The sequence below is a fragment of the Antrostomus carolinensis genome, unplaced genomic scaffold (genome assembly GCF_000700745.2).
Source record: "Antrostomus carolinensis isolate BGI_N321 unplaced genomic scaffold, ASM70074v2 scaffold2793, whole genome shotgun sequence".
NCBI lineage: Eukaryota > Metazoa > Chordata > Aves > Caprimulgiformes > Caprimulgidae > Antrostomus > Antrostomus carolinensis.
In genome coordinates this window covers 1-19,551 of record NW_010302922.1, presented here as the reverse complement: position 1 = coordinate 19,551, position 19,551 = coordinate 1, and the positions used below count along the sequence as shown (strand labels likewise).

The 19,551-nt window shown below is 38.1% G+C and overlaps 1 protein-coding gene across 1 annotated transcript; it reads right to left on the bottom strand.

The window, feature by feature from the left end:
• Window positions 1-734: 734 nt before the first annotated feature.
• Window positions 735-18,091, bottom strand: LOC104521795 (protein mono-ADP-ribosyltransferase PARP8; the record flags this gene model as incomplete). Its single annotated transcript, XM_010163905.1, has 11 exons — window positions 18,068-18,091; window positions 16,741-16,833; window positions 10,218-10,343; window positions 8,632-8,697; window positions 7,233-7,300; window positions 6,824-6,872; window positions 5,888-6,000; window positions 5,653-5,725; window positions 3,661-3,730; window positions 1,757-1,833; window positions 735-804 (listed from the first exon to the last, which is right to left on the bottom strand). Coding segments are annotated over exons 1-11 (829 nt in total), but the record flags the coding sequence as incomplete, so codon positions are not given.
• Between the last annotated feature and the right edge of the window lie 1,460 nt (window positions 18,092-19,551).

Here is a 19,551-nt window from a genome sequence, read left to right as displayed (position 1 = left end):
AGCTTAAAGCTTCCATTTTGAAATAACATATTTTCTATCATCTATCTTAATTTCTACTTTTAAAATAAACCACTGCTCCAAATGAAGGGCAAACTAAGTTTAATATAATTTATTTTTGTTTTGCCAATGAGACTAATTACATATTACTGTTACAATTTTTATTCAAATTTTGTAATTCTTTGTTTTCAAAATCTGCTGAGGTTTCACTAGTTATTAAAAGAATAGCCAACTTTTTCAAGAATGACTGTACTCATGCACTGGATTTTAACTTCACAGAATTTCTGAAGCAGTCAGAGAGAACAGACTGGTTTCTAGATTAATAGTATATTTACTTGAACAGTGGAAATTACTTGGAAATTTAATATGTAACCTTTTTTCCTGACTTTTAGCTTTTAAATGTATTTATCAAGAGCTTTCAAGAAGTCATTGTTTCAAATAAAGACTATGACTTGGGTTATCTTGATGGCTTAGGAATATGATCACATTTTAAAGACAGACCAGATGATCAGTTGCTATGTGCATATGATTATTTCATGAAAATTCAGCAGGTGTTACAGGTTTGGTTCAAAGAGGAAAATGTTCTGATCTGAAATATAAAGGTCAGCTATTAAGCAAGTACTCCTACGTCTACCAGTAGTCTCTTACCTAAAAACAACTAATACTGGAACCACTGATTTGCATCCAGTAACATCATGACCATGATTAAAACAGTTTTTCAAGGACTTTCAGCTTACCTTCACATAAGGCTATGCATTTTAAATTCCGGCTTTGCAAAAATTGTGACTGTTGTCCTTTCTTCTGTGACTGAGATGTAAAAACATGAGAAAACTTAATTAGTGCAGTAAGACAAACTGAGTGAAAAGTAACAAATGAGAGGGCTGCAATTTTCAGTGGCTTGTTAATAAACAAAGATAGAGGCAGTCTTTCTAAAACGTCTATATTCTAAATGTATTCTCTATTCTAAATGTAATAGAATTTCTAAAAACATTTATATTATTTGTTTAGACTACTGTAGGGGGATTTTAACTCCTTTGTCCAGAAAGAAAAGTTCCTAATTATTACAGAATGAATAATATTAGAAATATCAAACTGTTACTGCTAAACAAACTGATAGTAGGGGGAAAAAAAAAAGGATTTAATTTGATCACTTGATTCTTTCGCCCTGCCCTGATGTTTTGCTGGCCTTCCCATCTCTGAGGGCTTTTGCTGTTACATACCAATCTCTCTACAAAGCCAGATTATTCATTAGTTTCTATGTGTTAACAATGGAGACAGATGTAAGATTTTTTTTTCTCAAAATGTAGCCCTCAACAAATGCTATGAGTTTGCTTTAGACAAAACAGAATTGTAATGGCTTAATATGTAAAAATTGTGAAAAGGAAAAACTGACTTGCTATAAATGAAATGCTAGTCATTTTCCAGCAATATCCGCTCTCAATTCCTTTTGCATCATTCTTCTGCAAGTCAAGAACTCAGACAGCAAGGGCTTGCTAAGGGTCATAAAGCAAGCTGTGTTTCATTTTCATTCTCTTCCTAAATTATTCTGCCTGGAAAAAAAGGGCTCAAGATCTGCAGTATACTCTGAAAATTGTTACTAAAAGCAGTTGGGCTGTATTTGATGTTTGTGGTCTCTGAAGTTGTTGATTTTGTTCAATAAAATAAAAGTGTTAGCTTTCACAAAGGGAGTATTACCTCCTTTTCAGCTATCAAGTTCCCAAGCATAAAACCATAAATCTTCCAGAGATGGTTGATGTACCTGTGATGTATTACTGCTCTTACTGCCTGAAGCTGGTTCATCTTTAGCTGACACCTTCTGCTGCTTCTTGTTCATCCCTAGGAATATTAAAATCACGTAAGATACCATGGCATATACATACCATAATAAGCAAACTTAAGTATGAAGAATGAAAAAGGTAGCACAGTGGGAAACAGAGTCCTCTGTTTTGCACCTAAAAAGCTAGTTGACTTTGTCATAGAATACCTCAATTTAATCTTGCAAATCACCAGTACATCTGCATGTACTGCAAAGACCTTAGGAAAATCAAGATAGCATTAATCAGGTGCAAAAGCAGATAAACATGAGCTTAAATGCCACTGAATTCAGCTCTGGAGTGCTCTTAGGTGGTTGCTTAACAAAGTCGTGTGCCAGCACATCTTCAGTCTAACCAACCCTATTCAGGCCTAAGTAACATAGTCTGATTTATGGTGGGTGGGACAGTAAAATCACGAGAGAAAGAACTTTAGATATTAATCCTTAACACTTTATTTAGACTTATTAAAAGTATAATTAAGTTTTATGAATAGTTAATTTCTTGAAAGTTTTAAAGTCTACCTTGGTTTAATTAGTTTATTTACACATAAAAGCATATTAATTATTTGTCAGCCAGATGGTATCAAATTTCCACCTCAGAAATCTAAAAACCTACATTTGTGCCTTAGATCTCTTTAGTATTCCTCATGTTGGTTTATATAAAATTCCTGTATTGTATGCTACTACAGGCTTCCTTGCCTTTCCAGTATCTCATATTTCTTGGTAGTTTGCAAACACAGACAGAATTATGGGGCAGTTTAACTCTTTGGACGAATAGGGAGTGCAGGACTCCTCCACGGTCTTTATTGGCATCAAGTATTACACACTTTATAGGAACACAGGCCTCCTTTCTGGATGAGACTGGATGGAAGGTAGACAGATGAGAAAAAAACACATTGAAGCTGACAAAATAGCGCTGTCCAGAAAGGTAGGCATTTTGTTATGTAATGATATCTGCACTTTTGGCAAGTCCTAAAAAGCTTCCATAATTGTGTAATCTCTGAAAAGCTAAAAGTGCATTTAGAGAGTATTGATACAGAAATTCAATAAAGAGTAGTAAAAAAAGCTGAGGTCTGAAAATGATTTGTGATGTTACCTAAAAATACTGAAAATCAGAAAGCTTAACTACAACTCCAGAATTATCTATATGCACACAAACACACATTCAACTACACCAGCACTTTCATACATGAGGAAATGGTAAATATAACACATCTGAAGGAAAAAGTTACCATATTTTAACATCTCTTAAGTTTCTTAATATACACGTTTATGTAGCCTGTTTCTGATATGCTTCTACTTATAATTTAATCCAGAGAAAACTCTGCACAACTCATTTTTGGGTATACTAATGGGACAAATTATGTTCCCTCCCCTTCTCAGGCTAAAACAAACACTCTGTCTTGTACTTTTTATGTAAACCTGACATGGCGATACTTGGGAATACTCTTAAATATACAAAATTGAACATGTCCATTAATGAATACTTGTTTTGTCAGATCAGGCTGTAAAAGCCCATGAATCCACAGATACTGTTAGATGGACTTAGGCACATACTGACCAAAAATCATGAACAAATTTAGATTTCCACTGTAAAATCAAGACCTGCTCCATTACACACACAGCATTAGCTACTATTTACTTCAAGCACAGTTTCAAGATACTCAGCACCTTGAAAAACAGGTGTTTAATAAAGGAATTTAGACCGTCTCTTTTTTGAATAAATTAAATCTTGGTTGACAAAGATAAAATTTAATCGAGTGTTGTAAACAGTGAAGCTGATAAGAAAAGCAGTAGACTAATATATCCCCCTATAGTTCTCCAACTTTAGAGTGATTTATAAATATCACCTGAGTAACCAAATGATATGCTTGACAATGGACTAAGGTAGATGCCACTTCCAAACATTGCACCATGGAGCTGAAAAAGAGCAGAGTGATTTTAGCATTAATTTCGTTATCTGGACAAAAGAATAATGACAGAAGCAGGTCATAATATAGATAAGATCTTCCCCACTGCACTAATTTATTGCCTAGTAATTAATGATGTTCAAAGAAGTCTTTAAAAAATTAATGCTGTGAATATACAACTAGAATACTGTATATTTTAGAAATCATGTCCAAATGTCCAAACATAATTTTACATCAGATTTACATATAAAATTGTATTTTCTGGTTTTAAATCTAGCATTACCATGGAGGATGCCTACAGAGGATGCTTCTGTACATGGCCCAATACAGCCTTAACTAGACTGAACAAGTTCAGCGTGTGTCTAACATGAAAGCCTTGGCAGGAAGCACAGCCTAAGCCAGCCTCTATGAAACAACAGCAGCAACAGCTATTTTTATTTTCTTTAAGGTAAGAAATGAAGAGATGATGATGATGCTAGTCATATGCTGTAGAAAAATTTAGTCACTAGTTAGCCTGAGTACTGGAGGAGTGGGTTCAACCAAGCATTTGCTTGAGCCAATTCAGACTTGCATATCCCATCACTACAGGACTATGCTTTAGCCACAAAGCTACCAGCTGTCTGAAGAGAATAGTGGAAAGGGAAGGCTCTTCTTCACCAACATCACTGTTCACATCATGTAGCTTGGGCTAAGCAACAAAAGTGAGCACTTTTTATTAGCCATGCAGTCATTTTCTTGTCTGGAAAGGTTTCATTTCTTCACCAGGGACTGACTGCTTTATGTGGAAAGGCTTTTAAAGAAAACACACCAAGGAACTGTGGGAGGAGTATATCCTACCTAGGTAGATGTTATGACCACTGGACTTCAGTCATGCTCATCCTTATTTCTTTCCTCTGACTCAATGATACTTACATTCTCTCTGCAATGTGCCAGATATGTAAAGGAACATGCAAACATGTTTTCACTCCTCTAGATCCTACAATGTTGTATAGGATCCTTGGTGAGCAGATATTTTCCCTGACTGTTTGGTACTGGGGTATACAGGGTGAACTGGGCACAGGATATGCCTTAGGTGGGTAAGATCTAAAAATGATAACTTGTATAAAATAGGGCTTTGCTGCTCCCTCTTATTTCCAGTATCTGAAACCTCAAAAAAAAAAGTATAAACAAAGGAGTTTACTTCAGTGAATTTTGGTGTGTAAATCCTGCTGTCTTGGAGAAGTATTTTCTAAAGATACTAATAAAAACACCGAAACAACTAAGAGGAACATCAGAGATTTCAATTTCCTTGCTTTTAGTGTCTTGTGTACCATGATCCTTAGTCAGCACCCTGGGATCCTCCTCCAGGGTATCAAGGACTCAGCTCTGGGGAAGAGCTGTCAAAACCATGATGCTAAAATACTCTAAGTTAAAGCTCCCCAGTACCTCTTGTACTGCTTTGCTTTGCAATAGTGGTCTCCTAATGATTCAGTCTGAGAAAATGAAGTTTGCAGTAGCTCCCCCCTGGACAGTATACTTATACTTCCATTCCCAAGAAAACCAAAGGAGAAGAGAAGATGCTGTAAACTCAGTACCTGTAAATATAGTATGCTCTTGGATCTATAACATGGAGACAGTTTACATAGCTCTAAATTTTAATCCCAAAATTTTATTTAAGCAATACCGAGCTAAACCTCCTGGAGGTGCTGCTCTGCAATATAAAACTGAAACACGGATTCCAGCAATGGGATTTTCTAGCCGTTTTAGCAGACACATTATTTCAATTTAATTGCACCAGAAAAATATCTTTCCCAGGAAACAAGAATGTATTTGATATCAGCCCTTTTTTGCACATATATGACTACCAGAACCATACCTCATGAAAGCTTGCCTAAGGTAGCATGTAATCAAGCATGAATAGGTTAGCTAAAGCCTATTTAGTCTACTATTTACCTGCAGCCTTGTATTGGAAGCAACAACCAAGCCATTCCTCAGGATAGAATGCCAATTTTCAATGTGTGAACCACTGAAAAAATGAAAAAGAGTTAAAATCCACACTGTAAAATGTAAAATTAAATCAGTAATCCTTTAAAACAATAAATTCACAGCTGTAAAGCTCGGATGGCAAGGACAGAAAAATAGCATGGCATTTTGATAACCTTTGATTAATATGAATAAATGTACTTACTGAAATGCAAAGGTACTTCCATAGAGATTTTTAGCAGCTCGGAAATTGGATTCTTTGGCTGGTGGACTGCTGAGAAGTAGGAACTGGTGGGGAGTGTGCATAAACTTTAGTTGCTGTAAAATATAACAGTGCACAAGTGAAAAGAAATTGATTAACACAAAAGCATTGCATTTCCATAATAGTAACCTTAAGATACCATGCTGTTTTTCGCAATATATGATGCCATCTAAATAACTGCAGGAACTAAGTTGAAATTGGTCTCATTACCATAGTTTTTACCTAAAATCAAACAGTAAAGATGTCTTCCAGTTTATGAAACATACAGAAGTTTCTGAAACAGATTTCAGTCTAATATGGCTCCTGTAAAGTAATTAAATTGAACAATTTAATCATGGTATTCTGATCAGAGCTGGCTTTGACTTAAGGTTCAGATTTGAAAGGCTGAAGATTACTATACCCTTAATCAGAGGATCTGAGGCACGCATACTCAGAAATGAATCTCAGCAACACTCTCCTAAAATTCAAGAGCAATACCCTTTTTATGTTGTACTTATATATGGATGTCCTGGTACATCGTGTTTGTGTGCACTGCTTCTGTACAGTTCTGTATCTAATATTCGATATGGTAACAAAACAAATAGTGAAGTTATTTCTCACCCAATCTCAGGTGACTACAAGGTAGACACTTGTATTTGAGCTAGTCACCTCAAATAGGCTTTTTCTCAGCATTATTCCTCTGACCTATTTTAGATATTCACAACATGACGCTATGAGTCATGACGTTAAACTGCCTGTTTCTCTTCCCTGTCTATTAATAGAGTCCATATGATTAGTCTGAATGTAGACACCTACATTTGGCTGGGAGACTCCCACCTAAAATGCTAATACAAGCCAAGAGAAATGAGCAAATAGTAAAGAACCCAAACCCCCACTTACCCTGTTCACTGGTAGCTTCACAATATGTGATCTATTACTAGATATAACCCTAAAATAAGAAATGTATGTATTAGACATGGTAACCAAACAGAACTTTTCTTTTTAAAAATGCGTTATGAATGACCACCACAAAGCACCCAGCTGCAGGTCTTTGAACCTATCATGTGGAAGTAGACAAAATCTTGACTAAAAAATCATATCAGAGGCTGTACAAATATGCTGGAGTCTTTCCAGTGTTTTCAGAGGGCGTAGATGAGATCCCAAAACAGTCCAGAAATATCTGGAGTTGCAAATGTCAACCCTGACGTTAATTCTTAGGGTGAGCTTACACCACATTACACTGGTGAAGTGAATATTCATTAAAGTTGGTACTTTAATAACTATAATCTCATGTGAGTCAGTTTTATACCATTGTAGAAGAGGATGTGCAAGTGGGTCTTGTTTATCCATCTGCTTCTTTATTTCCAAGTAAGGTGCCTAGAAAAGAGTAATTACGTTATTTATTTCTAGTTGAAATCATAAGGTTCAATTTTATATGTTACATTGCCCATGATTTCATCTATTAAAACAAATACATGGGACTCATTATTAGGCTTAAATCACAGTTTTACTGATGTTTAGTGTTGTACAGTTATAAATGTGTTTTGACAAGAAAAATAATTAATACAGCAATTATTTTCCCTAGAGTAAAATAATAAGCATGTGATTAGCATCAAAATGAGTGTATTATAGCAAACATTGGTGATTTCAGAGAGAACAGCAGAAGACGTCTAGTTGTGTTCAGCTCTTGGATTAAGAAATTTGACTGGAACTTCACAAAAGTAAGTCTCTCAAAATACCCCAAGATAATCCACTTCATTCTTTTTAACTGTTTCATAGTATAAACTTCTAAAGTAAAATACTGTATCAGCTTACAAACCCTTTGAAAACCTTTCTTGATTTCCATCATACTGCAAAACATGCCTTTAAAACTCTTCAGTCCAAGAATTATTTTAACATTTTAAAAAAGCAAAACGGTGAATATTTGTCTTTTGAAAATATATTATATTAGGTAATAGAAATACCAAATTTTTAAAATTTTTACAAGATGTTACATTAAGCAACATAAATATGTGAATTTTAATTTTAAATTTATTTTACTCCTCTCTATACACCTAATTCTTCATTCCAGAATTCCAAAGGATTTTATGAACACATAGAGCGTAAGATTTATACATTGTTGTGAGGTTACATTCACATATAAGTTGGAAAAGCAAAGTACATGGTAGAGGTTTCAATAATCAGTTACGATCAGCTGGGATGTTTGGGAGAGGAAGTGTAACAATAAACATTAAGTACAGCTATCAGATTCTGTACCACTGTGAATATTGAGAAATCACGTGGTAGTAATCCCAAGAGACTCAACCTTCCAAGTCCTGATCAAGTGTTTTGCTATAACAGAAATAAAGCTATCATTCAGAACACTGTCAGAAAATCAATTTCTTTTGCTTTGGAAATAAAAGACCCAGTCTGGCTTTGATATTGCCAGAAATGCTGCAGTTGGTGATTCTCTTGTTACAATGTCCCATTCTGCTGTTATTATCTCTTATTTAAACTTCAAAAGACCCAAGTTCTACTTCATCCATTTTATTTGACTGCCATTATGGATAGCCTATGTTTGTTATTTTTAACATATATTTTAATATTATTACAGATCTATAGGAAAGAGATGATACTGTTGACTTCCCTATCCACCATAGGCGAGCAATGGAAACAACTTCCTAGTTCTAGAAACTGCGATTAAGTTAGGTAAAGATTTGTAAACTCACCTGTGTCATCTCTCTAATAGAAGTGATACTGTCCAATGCTTTCATGACTCGGTCATAATTCTTCTTCTGACATAGTGTAAAATAAGCAAATAAATTAAAAGAATATTAGTCTTTGGCTCTACAAAGACTTGAATTCTTCGAGTGTATCTAAAATCAAAGCTAGGACAAATGTTCAGCAAGACAATCCTTTCAAACATTTCTAACCAATAGCTTCCTTCTACCTCACACGTAGACTCTCTCATTTATAGTCCAGGAAAATTCCCCAGAAAAATCATGGTTTTGATTTAAATTTCAAGGGAATCTCCAACACACTGAAAAAATTAGCTCACTTTTTAAACAAATATTTGCAACTAAACACAGATTCTGACAGTTATTTGGACAACATGCTATTGAGTTAAATAATGCAGTAACCAAATAGATTTTAAATAAAACGCTAAATAAACAGATGTGTTTACTTTGCTAAAAGCTCTATAAAACAACAGAGCTCCTTCAGTGGTCCCTCTGCCTCACCCTGATCCTTGCCTACCTTCTGCTTGGGAACCACTACCAGATGGCTCCACCTTTTCTGAGCTGATAAACTTAACAATCCATGCTTCACCAGCCTGACATGTCACATCACCTTCAGAAGCTTCACTGTTTCCCATCTTTGGGTCTTGTCAACTTCTGCCCATGGGCTTTCACCTCACCCATGCTGGCAAGAAGCTGAGAGGAGGTGGTGTGGGCCCTGCCAGCCCAGGGGCTCTCTCCATTCCTCTTCTGGTGTGAACCTCTTCCACACTCCCTCATCTGCTTCAAACTCTTGCCTTGCCCAGCCACCAGACCAGCTGTCTCCTCATCAGTCCCCTTCTAAGCACCTCCTGGCAAGTCCTTCTTCACCCATGCTACAGAACACACTTGCCTCTTCTTGAAGAAGAATGACTGCTAACTGGCCTTTGTTCAGAAAAAGTGAAATGGATCTTAATGCAGGACATCCAAAGTTCTCATTTATGTCCTTGGGGATGGCTCAAGTGAAATGTAACAGTTCATGGCTTCTCAAGAGCTTCTCTGAGAGGCAGTATTTGCAGCCTGAGGAGCAAGTACTGCAAACACAATTCTTTACTTCAAAATCGATGCTTCCACAAAACTCAACTATTATGTCAACATTTGATAAAATTACATTGAAAGACATAATTGTTTGCAAAGAGAAAATGAGATGACAGCAATAACCACTTTAGGAATAAAAAGATGAACTAGGAATCCTCCAGTTTACATGGCCTACACCTCCCAAAGGCTATCTTTCTCTTTGTGCCCAATGCATACACTAAGAGGAAGACACCAAGAATACAAAATTTTGCATGCAAGAATTTGTACTTTAAAAGAATTTCTTGGCTTCAATATAACTGTGAATGCAACTTACAGTTTATACTCAAATACCTTCTTAGAGACAATTTAAAAAGCTACAAAGTCTGAAAATAGTCACAAACTTATGCTATATTCTGGAGTTGTATCTCTTACAGTAAAGGAGACTCCTCCATAAGAAGGTTTTGCTTTGAAATCTAATGCATGACTGAAACCAAGCTATGACATAATGAAAGTCAACTACTTACCCTGGGGTTAAAGGCCAGCATCTGAGGATCATTAGGATCAACTACAGAAGGATATGGCTCAAAGATGACAACTTTCCTAGGTGACTCTAATGCAGACCGACACATGGATACTAACAGATCAACCACCTAGGGATAAAGAAAAATATTTACTCAATATATGTACTTTCATATTGTATCTTCCAGTCTGCTTTTTTACACATTATAGTAAGATCATATTTCATTGTTACCTGTATTACCCAAACTGTTTTATCAACAGGACATAGTTTAGGTCTGAAATTTTTCTATTGACCTGAACAGGCTTCGGGTTTAGCCCTGGTACCTCATTCCAAGTGCATAAGTAGGACCACTATCTGGTCCTGAATGTATTATCATGCCAAATACACTGCCTGCAGTCCTGATTTCTCTTCTGCATATGTGCTAATTCCAGGATTAAATTTATTCTCTAGGAAAATGAAGTCATGCTGGATCTGTGTATTCCTGTACAGTAGACGCTAGTGAAAAATGTTGTTCAAGAACAAGGAGGGGTTTGTGAATCTGTAGCACTGCCTGCTGTTCTCCTGAAGACTGTAATCATAGAAACACTTGTAAACATTGCTTCCGCTAAAGCCAGAACAGTGCAGCGATTTAACAGTCATTTGCATGGTTCACACTGGGACATCTTCTTCCTTCCTTTTTGTTATACAAAATTGCAATATGGCTTTGAATATCTATAATTTCCAAGATTTCACCATAAGATCAGGTATGTAATATGTACATAGGCATATATTCACATATGCAAATGTGTACAGAGGCACGTATACAACTCAGTAACAGATTTCTGTATAATTGTTTCAAAATTCATGATTCAGAGGTTGAAAAATACAGCAATCACAAACCAGAGAAAACGCAGCTTTCTGGCAGCTGTGAAACCTAAATCCAGCTCATAATGAAATCCAAAGTTGCTACATAAAAATGTATCTGCAAATTAGCTCATTTCCCCATTTTTTCTGTGCCTTCTGAAAACATTTCTGTGTGAAAAGAGACTTTTCCATGAAAACAAGGAAAAGCTGAGACGAGTTGCACTTAGTAGGCATTGCTGGTTCCTCCCAAAATTCCACACAGATCAGATCTCATCTCACAGCTCAAGCTGTTCTAGAATTTTTTATATATCTGCCATTGTATCTGATCATTTGGAGGAAAAAAAAAATGATGGTCCTTTATAGAAGTAGAATGAAAATAAGAATAATGATGAAAGGGAAAAGGAACTGCACTGTAGTGAGTCATGCTGTTGCCATTCTCCTCCTCTGCTCCTTTAGCATGAATGATTTTCTCCATCAGTTTAAAAAAATTCTTTTAGTTCCAGTTACTAAATATCTCACATATATTGAAAAATTACATTATTTAAATAATGAACCCTTCCTCCATAGTGCTCTAATTACTTTATAGTTTATAATACCTGTAAGTTTCAAAATAGGGTATCTGCCTTAGCATTTGCAAAGGAATCAAGAGTCTGCACACACAACCAGGTCAGGCAACAGGCCTGCATCTGTGTAAATGTACTGCCATGAAACTGAGCCTGAGTTCATACACCTTCCTTCTCAGAAGCACTCCTTAGCCTCCAGTCTCAAAACACTACTAGGGAAGACTTGTTTGAGTCCCCAGATCTTTTAATACAGTGACTCAAAGTTGTCTTGCTTTATGATTTGCATGATGGGACTGTGTCTTAAAATTGGCACAGTTCTTCTTAGAGTACTATACCAAAGCCCTCCTTTAAACCAACTGTTGACTCCCATATTGTTTCTCATGACGATACCTGCATATTGCTCTGACACAGGGGAAAAGGTGCACAGATTAGGCTTAGTTAAACCCCTGATTTCCTTTGAGATCATTCTTTTGAGCCAGTGTAACGCAGAGCAACTTAAACTAGAAGGTAAGTCTAATATAAACATACAAAACTTGTGTATCTGTTCCTCAGCAATAGGAAGTGCTGTGGATCTAGCAAACGTCCTTATAGCTGGGCCTGAACTCCTCCTCTGTAACAGTAGGTACTGAAGTATGCAAGTAAGGATTAAAATATTTTCAAGGAGAAAAAGATGACACTTGCTGATGACACTTACTCTTATGACATAAGTCTCTTAGACAGTGCCTCTCTCTCTCCAGAGCCTCTCTACAGGGAGTCTGAACTATTAACAAATCAGCATTTAATTTTCAGGTATTTTGACTATGTGACTAAAATAACGCAAGGTGCGTTCAGAATTTGAAGTTTTAGAAAGCACAATCACTTATTATTAAGGAGGAGCTATAAGAATACTGGGAGTGATAAAGCAGGGATGTATACCTTAGGAAAGTAGCTGAAAGCACAAGAGGAAAAAAAAAGAGATGTAATTTCTAATTATGGGAACCTATATTTAGGCTACTTCACTACACAAAATGATTTGGAGGACGATTCATCTGACAAAATGTAGATTCACACTGCAAACACCTACCTCTTTACTAGACAGCCTAGGCTCTCTTTATAATCAATGGAATAATGACTGTGCTGATACTCTATGCGGTGATGCACACTATCCTAAACTAATGTCAAAAATAGCTCAGATGAATCAAACCCTAGAACTGATTAATTCTTTCTGCAAATGGGAATGGGAGCTCAACAAGATCAGACATAGTGAGTTGGGTGCAATGCTATCACTAAAGTGAAGCAAAATTTAGTCACCTAGGTCCAATGGGACAATTGACAAAACCTCTTATCCAACTCTTTTAAGCACCAGTTAAGGTTGTAATCACTTCAGTACTCTACAGCAAAGCTCTGTAGATGTAGAGGTCTTGCTCTGCAGATCTAGAGCAAGCTCTGTATATGCCTGCAACAGAGATACCTACATAAAACAGAGTGAGAGCTAGCCAGGACCACCTCTCCTGTTAGATGTATTTAAAAAGAGAAGTGAGAGCTATGTTTGTACCTAATGCACCATGTACATGTAATGTACTGTGGAAGTTTGTACCTATTTTTTCCCTAATTTATAAAGTAAATTTCCAGCTGTTGAAAGAGTTAGTCAATAGGACCCCTCTGGGAAACTGCCCTCAGGGACAAGGGAGCAGAATTGGCAGATCTTTAAGGACACTTTCCAGAGAGTGCAAGAGCTGGTGTAAGAAATCAGGCAAGGAAGGCAAGAGGCCAGCATGGCTGAGTCAAGTCCTGCTGCTCAAACTAAAGGGCAAGAAAGAAATGCACAGGCATTGGAAGCATGGACAGGTATGCTGGGAAGAGTATAGAGACACTGCTCGGTTGTGTAGGGATGGGGTCAGAAAGGCCAAGGGATGGATGGAGCTGAACTTGGCAAGGGATGCAAAGAATAAGAAGAAGGCTTTCTACAGGTATGTCTGCCAGAAAAGGAAGGTCAAAGAAAGTGTATGTCCTCCCATGAGCAAGACTGGCAAACTGGTAACAACAGATGAGGAGAAGGCTGAGGGACTCAATGACTTTTTTGCCTCAGTCATCACTGGTGGCCTCTCTTTCCACACCTCTCGAGTGGATGGACTGCAAGGTAAGGACTAGGGGAGTAAAGTCCCTCTCACTATAAGAGAAGATCAGGTTCAAGACCACATGAGGAATCTGAATATATGTAAGCCTATGGGACCTGACAAGATGCATTCCAGAGTCCTGAGGGAATTGGTTGATGTAGTTGCCAAGCCACTCTCCATAATATTTGAAAAGTCATAGCAGTCAGGTGAAGTCCCTGGGGACTGGGAAAAGAGAAATATTGCACCCATTTTTACTGAGGGTAGAAAGGAGGACCCTGGCAACTACTGACCTGTCAGCCTCACCTCTGTGCCCGGGTTGATCTTACAACAGATCCTCCTAGAAGCTATGCTAAGGCACATGGAGGACATAGAGATGATTCAAGACAGCCAGTATAGCTTCATCAGGGGTAAGTCCTGCCACAATGGCAAACTAGTGGCCTTCTATGATGGAGTGACTACATCAGTGAACCAGGGAAGAGCTATGGATGTCATCTATCTGGACTTCCATAAGGCCTTTGACATGGTCTCCCACAACATCCTTCTCTCTAAATTGGGGAGATAAGGATTTGATGGGTGGACTGTTCAGTGGATGAGGAATTGTCTGGATGGTCACATCTCGAGGGTAGTGGACAATGGCTCGATGTCCAGATGGAGATCGGTGACAACTAGTGTCCCTCAGATGTCCATACCAGGACCAGTACTGTTTAATATCTTCACTAATGACAAAGACAGTGGGATCGAGTGCATTCTCAGCAAGTTTGCTGATGACATCAAGCTGAGTGGTGCGGTTGACACACCTGAGGGATGGGATGCCATCAGAGGTAATACCATCCAGAGGTACCTGGAAAAGCTTGAGAAGTAGGCCCATGTGAACCTCATGAGGTTCAACAAGGACAAGTGCAAGGTCCTGTACCTGGGTTGGGGCAATCCCCAATATCAGTACAGGCTGGGGGATGAAGAAATTGAGATCAGCCCTGCAGAGAAGGGGGTACGGTGGATGAAAAGCTGGACATGAGCCAGCAATGTGAGCTCGCAGCCCAGAAAGTCAACTGCACGCCAGGCAGCATGAGAAGTGTGGCCAGTAGGTCGAGGGAGATGATTCTGCCCCTCTACACTGCTCTGCTGAGAACCCACCTGGAGTACTGCATCCAGCTCAGGAAAGACATGGACCTGTTGGAGCAAGTCCAGAGAAGGGCCACAAAAATGATCAAAGGGATGGAACACTTCTCCGATAAGGACAGGCTGAGAGAGTTGGCAGGCTGACAGTTGCTGAGAGAGTCTCTTCTCTTCCCTGGAGAAAAGAAGGCTCCAGGGACAATTTATTGCAACTTTTCAGTACTTAAAGGGGGCTTATAAGAAAGATGGGGACAGACTTTTTAGTAGAGCCTGCAGTGATAGGACAAGGGGTAATAGTTTTAAACTAAAAGAGGGTAGATTTAGATTAGATATAAGGGAGAAACGTTTTATGATGAAGGTGGTGAAACATGGGAGCAGGTTGCCCAGAGAGGTGGTGGATGCCGTATCCTTGGAAACATTCAAGGTCAGGTTGGACAGGGCTCTGAGCAAACTGACTTAGTTGAAGATGTTCCTGCTTATTGCAGGGAGGGTCAGACTAGATGACCTTTAAATGTTCCTTCCAACCGAAACTATTCTATCATTTCATGATTCTAAATGTACATGTAATAAGCTGCCCAGAGAGGCTGTGGAGTCTCTATCTCTGGAGATGTTCAAAACCCGCCTGGACGCTTTCCTGTGTAACGGGAAACTGCTTTGGCAGGGCGGTTGGACTAGATGATCTTCTGAGGTCCCTTCCAACCCCTGCCATTCTGTGACTCAGTGATTCTGTAAGTGCCTGAATTAAAAAAATATAATTCTAGCCCCCCAGAATCACACACAACTGAACTCTTCAGAGGACTTCAGGTTGATGAAGAGGTGGGGCTTCATCAGCACTTCTCTATCCATTTCTTACAAGCTTACACAGCTATCCCAGTGTTTGGTATGTTTGATGTTGCAACTGTAGCCATGTAATAGTCTTCAGACATCAGATGAAGGGCTGATGTTCAGATTCCGCAGTCATATGCTCAAATGAAGAAGCTGGTGTACAGTGCTGAAAGTTTCTTCCTTTGAGGATATGCCCATAGGTGGTATTCAGGCACTTAGCCGAATAGTTTCTTTCCAGTGGCTAGACTTGCTAGTGCTAGTTAAAGTCAACTGAACTGAATGCTTGCTTTTCCAAAAAAAATATGTTGTTTACTACATAAATGCACAGTGAGTGACATATGTCTAGGAAATCAGAGAGGAATGCACTTTTCTGTAAGATGTGTAAACTTTTAACTTAAGATCTTAAAAGGATCTTAAACATAAGATCTTTTAACTTTTGAATTTACTGTACTCTAAGTTAAATGGTGATTTGGAAACATAGTTTAAAATACTTTGGTTTAAAGCACATACAATATTATTTTAAAAAATACAAAAAAATTGTTATAACTACATTAATAATTGAATTCAAGAGTCAGGAAGCAAGCTTATATTAAATTCCTGATCCTGGATAAGAGAGAAAAAAACCTATGTAGCAACATCAGTAAGGACTTTCCCACTGTTATTTAATGATAAAAACAACAGATGCTCAGTGGATAGCTGTGTCCCAACATCATGAACAGGAAGTAGCTTATTAATTGCATGAGAGTAGTAATGGCTCATTAGGTGAAAATAAATGTGATTTATCTCCAAATGACAATGGCTGCCTTTATTAACAACCCAGGTGACCTAATTGAATACAACAGAACAAGAAAACAGGGTTACTCTAATTACATGGAAGCAAAACAATGAAAGCACCTCATTAGTATCGTTTGAAAACACCATGCATAAAACAGTGTATTTATAGCTATAAGAGTGGACAAATAAATAATACTTACCAAACAGTACTCATATAGGGAATACAAGTCAAAATAAATACTAGAAAAGACTGAGGATACTGAGTATACCGCAGAAAATCAGACATGTAATAGGCATTAGATAATTCTACCTGAGCCCCAGTTGCAATTTCATCAGCGGCTTCGTTCATCACTCCTAATGTTTGGAAAGCAAATACACAGAGCTCCCGTTCACAAACAGTGGGCTACACAGAGAAAGAAAGTTAATTATATTTTTGTTCTAGTTTTGGGTTATGAACTAATACCTACAACAAAACCCAAATACATTTAAAGTTATTTTTTTCTTCAGACGTTAACAGCATCATTAATTTCAAATTGTGAATACATGTCAATTATTGAGGAAGATACATTAGAGAAGCTTTTTAATAATCTGAAGAACAAATGTGAAGAACTCTAAAACTTCTAAGTACTCACAGAGGTGAAACTTGAAGGAAATCCAAACAGATTGCAAAACCAAAATTACAGGCATAGTACTCAAATATCCTTAACAGTATCCTGTAAGACTCTGAAAACTTCCTACATGATTAAAATTAATGGAGAACAAATCCAGAAACTAATGGGGGCACACCCACTTCATAAATGCAGGTCTGTACTTCACAGTTTGTTGTTCTGCTGTTGAGAACACACATAAAAAACCTGACCTAGATGACAAATTTATTGAAGAAGCTACTTTTAATTTCATTTTTAACTAATTTAACAGTTTATTTGAAAATTCTAAGAAAATGCATTTTATTTTTGTAGAATAAAGACCATATTTGGGAAGGTCACATGTTATTTTAATAAATAAAGGTGCTTCCATTATTTTCTCAGATAAAAACAAAACTTTCTGTTGAACTTTCTGTTGAACTAGTTTTTTTGCCTATATTTTTGAAAAATTTAATTCACAATGCCATCACCATGATCAAATAAAAAAACTTATTTTAAAAAAATAATGTTTAAAAATAAGTTTTAAAAACCCTTATTTATTTATTGGGTAAGAATTGAGCTTTCTGCCTTCATAAAGCAAACAAAACAGAAACAAAAAAGAACACAGCTTTAAGTAAAGAGAAAAGGTAAGATATCACAGGCTTTCTAATTAGGAAGGTTACAACCCTTACAGCAACTCCATGTTTATTTACTGAAAAATAATTAGCAGGTCAACTTTTTAAAGGCTCAAGTAGTGAATCACACAGTGAACTGTTATAAGCATTCCAACTGAACAAACACTTGAAATGTAAGGAAGAAGCACAAATTAAAACCTCCCTTAAAATTGACCCAAATACACGTAACATTTTATTACAATTTTGAAAACAACTAAAAATATTTTTTGGATACTATCTCTTTGAATCTATATTATTAAATCCTAGCTCACCAAAACTTAAAATGACCTTTGGTAGGCACTACTAAACTTTTGTAACTAAAAATTCTGAGTCTAGCTACCATAATTAGCGCTAAAGCATTCATAGCGGTATGCTTTGAAGTCCAACCCAGGGTCTCAAGGAAGCACTTGTAGAAATGAAGGAATGAATTGAGCACACAAAGAAAACATAAAATTTAGCTGAATTGCTGCAAGATGAACCAGTGGGGAAGATGACTGGCCTGGCTGAACAGGGAGCTCTTGCTGGGACTCAGGAAAAAAAGGAGAGTTCACCATCTCTGGAAGAAGGGGCAGGCCACTCAAGAAGAGTACAAGGATCTCGTTAGGTTGTGCAGAGAGAAAATTAGAAAGGCAAAAGCCCAGCTGGAGCTCAGTCTGGCCACTGTTGTTAGAGAGAACAAAAAGTGTTTTTACAGATACATTAACAACAAAAAGAGAGGCAAGGAAAATCTCCATCCTTTATTGGATTCAGCGGGCAACATTGCCACCAAGGATGAGAAAAAGGCTGAGGTACTTAATGCCTTCTTTGGCTTGGTCTTTAATAGCCAGACTAGTTATCCTCAGAGTATTCAGCCCCCTGAGCTGGAAGACGAGGATGGAGAACAGAATAAACCCCCCATAATTCAGGAGGAAGCTGTTTATAACCTGCTACACCACCTGGACACTCACAAGTCTATGGGGCCACACAAGATCCATCCAAGAGTACGGAGGGAGCTGGCGGAGGAACTTACCAAGCCGCTCTCCATCATTTATCAACAGCACTGGCTAACAGGGGAGGTCCCAGAAGACGGGAGGCTTGCCAATGTGACGCCCATCTGCAAGAAGGGCCGGAAGGAGAATCCAGGGAACTACAGACCTTTCAGCCTGACCTCGGTACTGGGGAAGATCATGGAGCATTTCATCTTGAATGCAGGACAGATACAGGACAATGAGGGTATCAGGCCCAGCCAGCCAGGTAGGTCCTGCTTGACCAACCTGATCATCTTCTATGATCAGGTGACCCACTTAGTGGATAAGGGTAAGGCTGTGGATGTCGTCTACCTGGTCTTTAGAAAGGCCTTTGACGCTGTCTTCCACAGTGTTCTAGAGAAGCTGGTAGCTCAAGGCTTAGACAGGTGTACTCTTCTCTGGGTAAAACACTGGCTGCATGGCTGAGCCCAGAGAGTTGTGGTCAATGGAGTTAAATCCACTTGGTGGCCGGTCACAAGTGGCGTTCCCCAGGGCTCAGTGTTGGGGACAGCTCAGTTTAATGTCTTTATCAATGATCTGGATGAGGGGATTGAGTGCACCCTCAGTAAGTTTGCAGAGGACACCAAGTTGGGTTGGAGTATTGATCTGCTTGAGGGTAGGAAGGCTCTGCAAAGGGACCTGGACAGGTTGGATCAATAGGTCAAGGCCAACTTGTAACAAGACCAAGTGCCGGTCCTGCACTTGGGTCACAACAACCCCACACAATACTACAGGCTTGGGGAGGAGTGGCTGGAGAGCTGCCTGGCAGAACAGAACCTGGGGGTTTTGGTTGACAGCCGGCTGAACATGAGCCAGC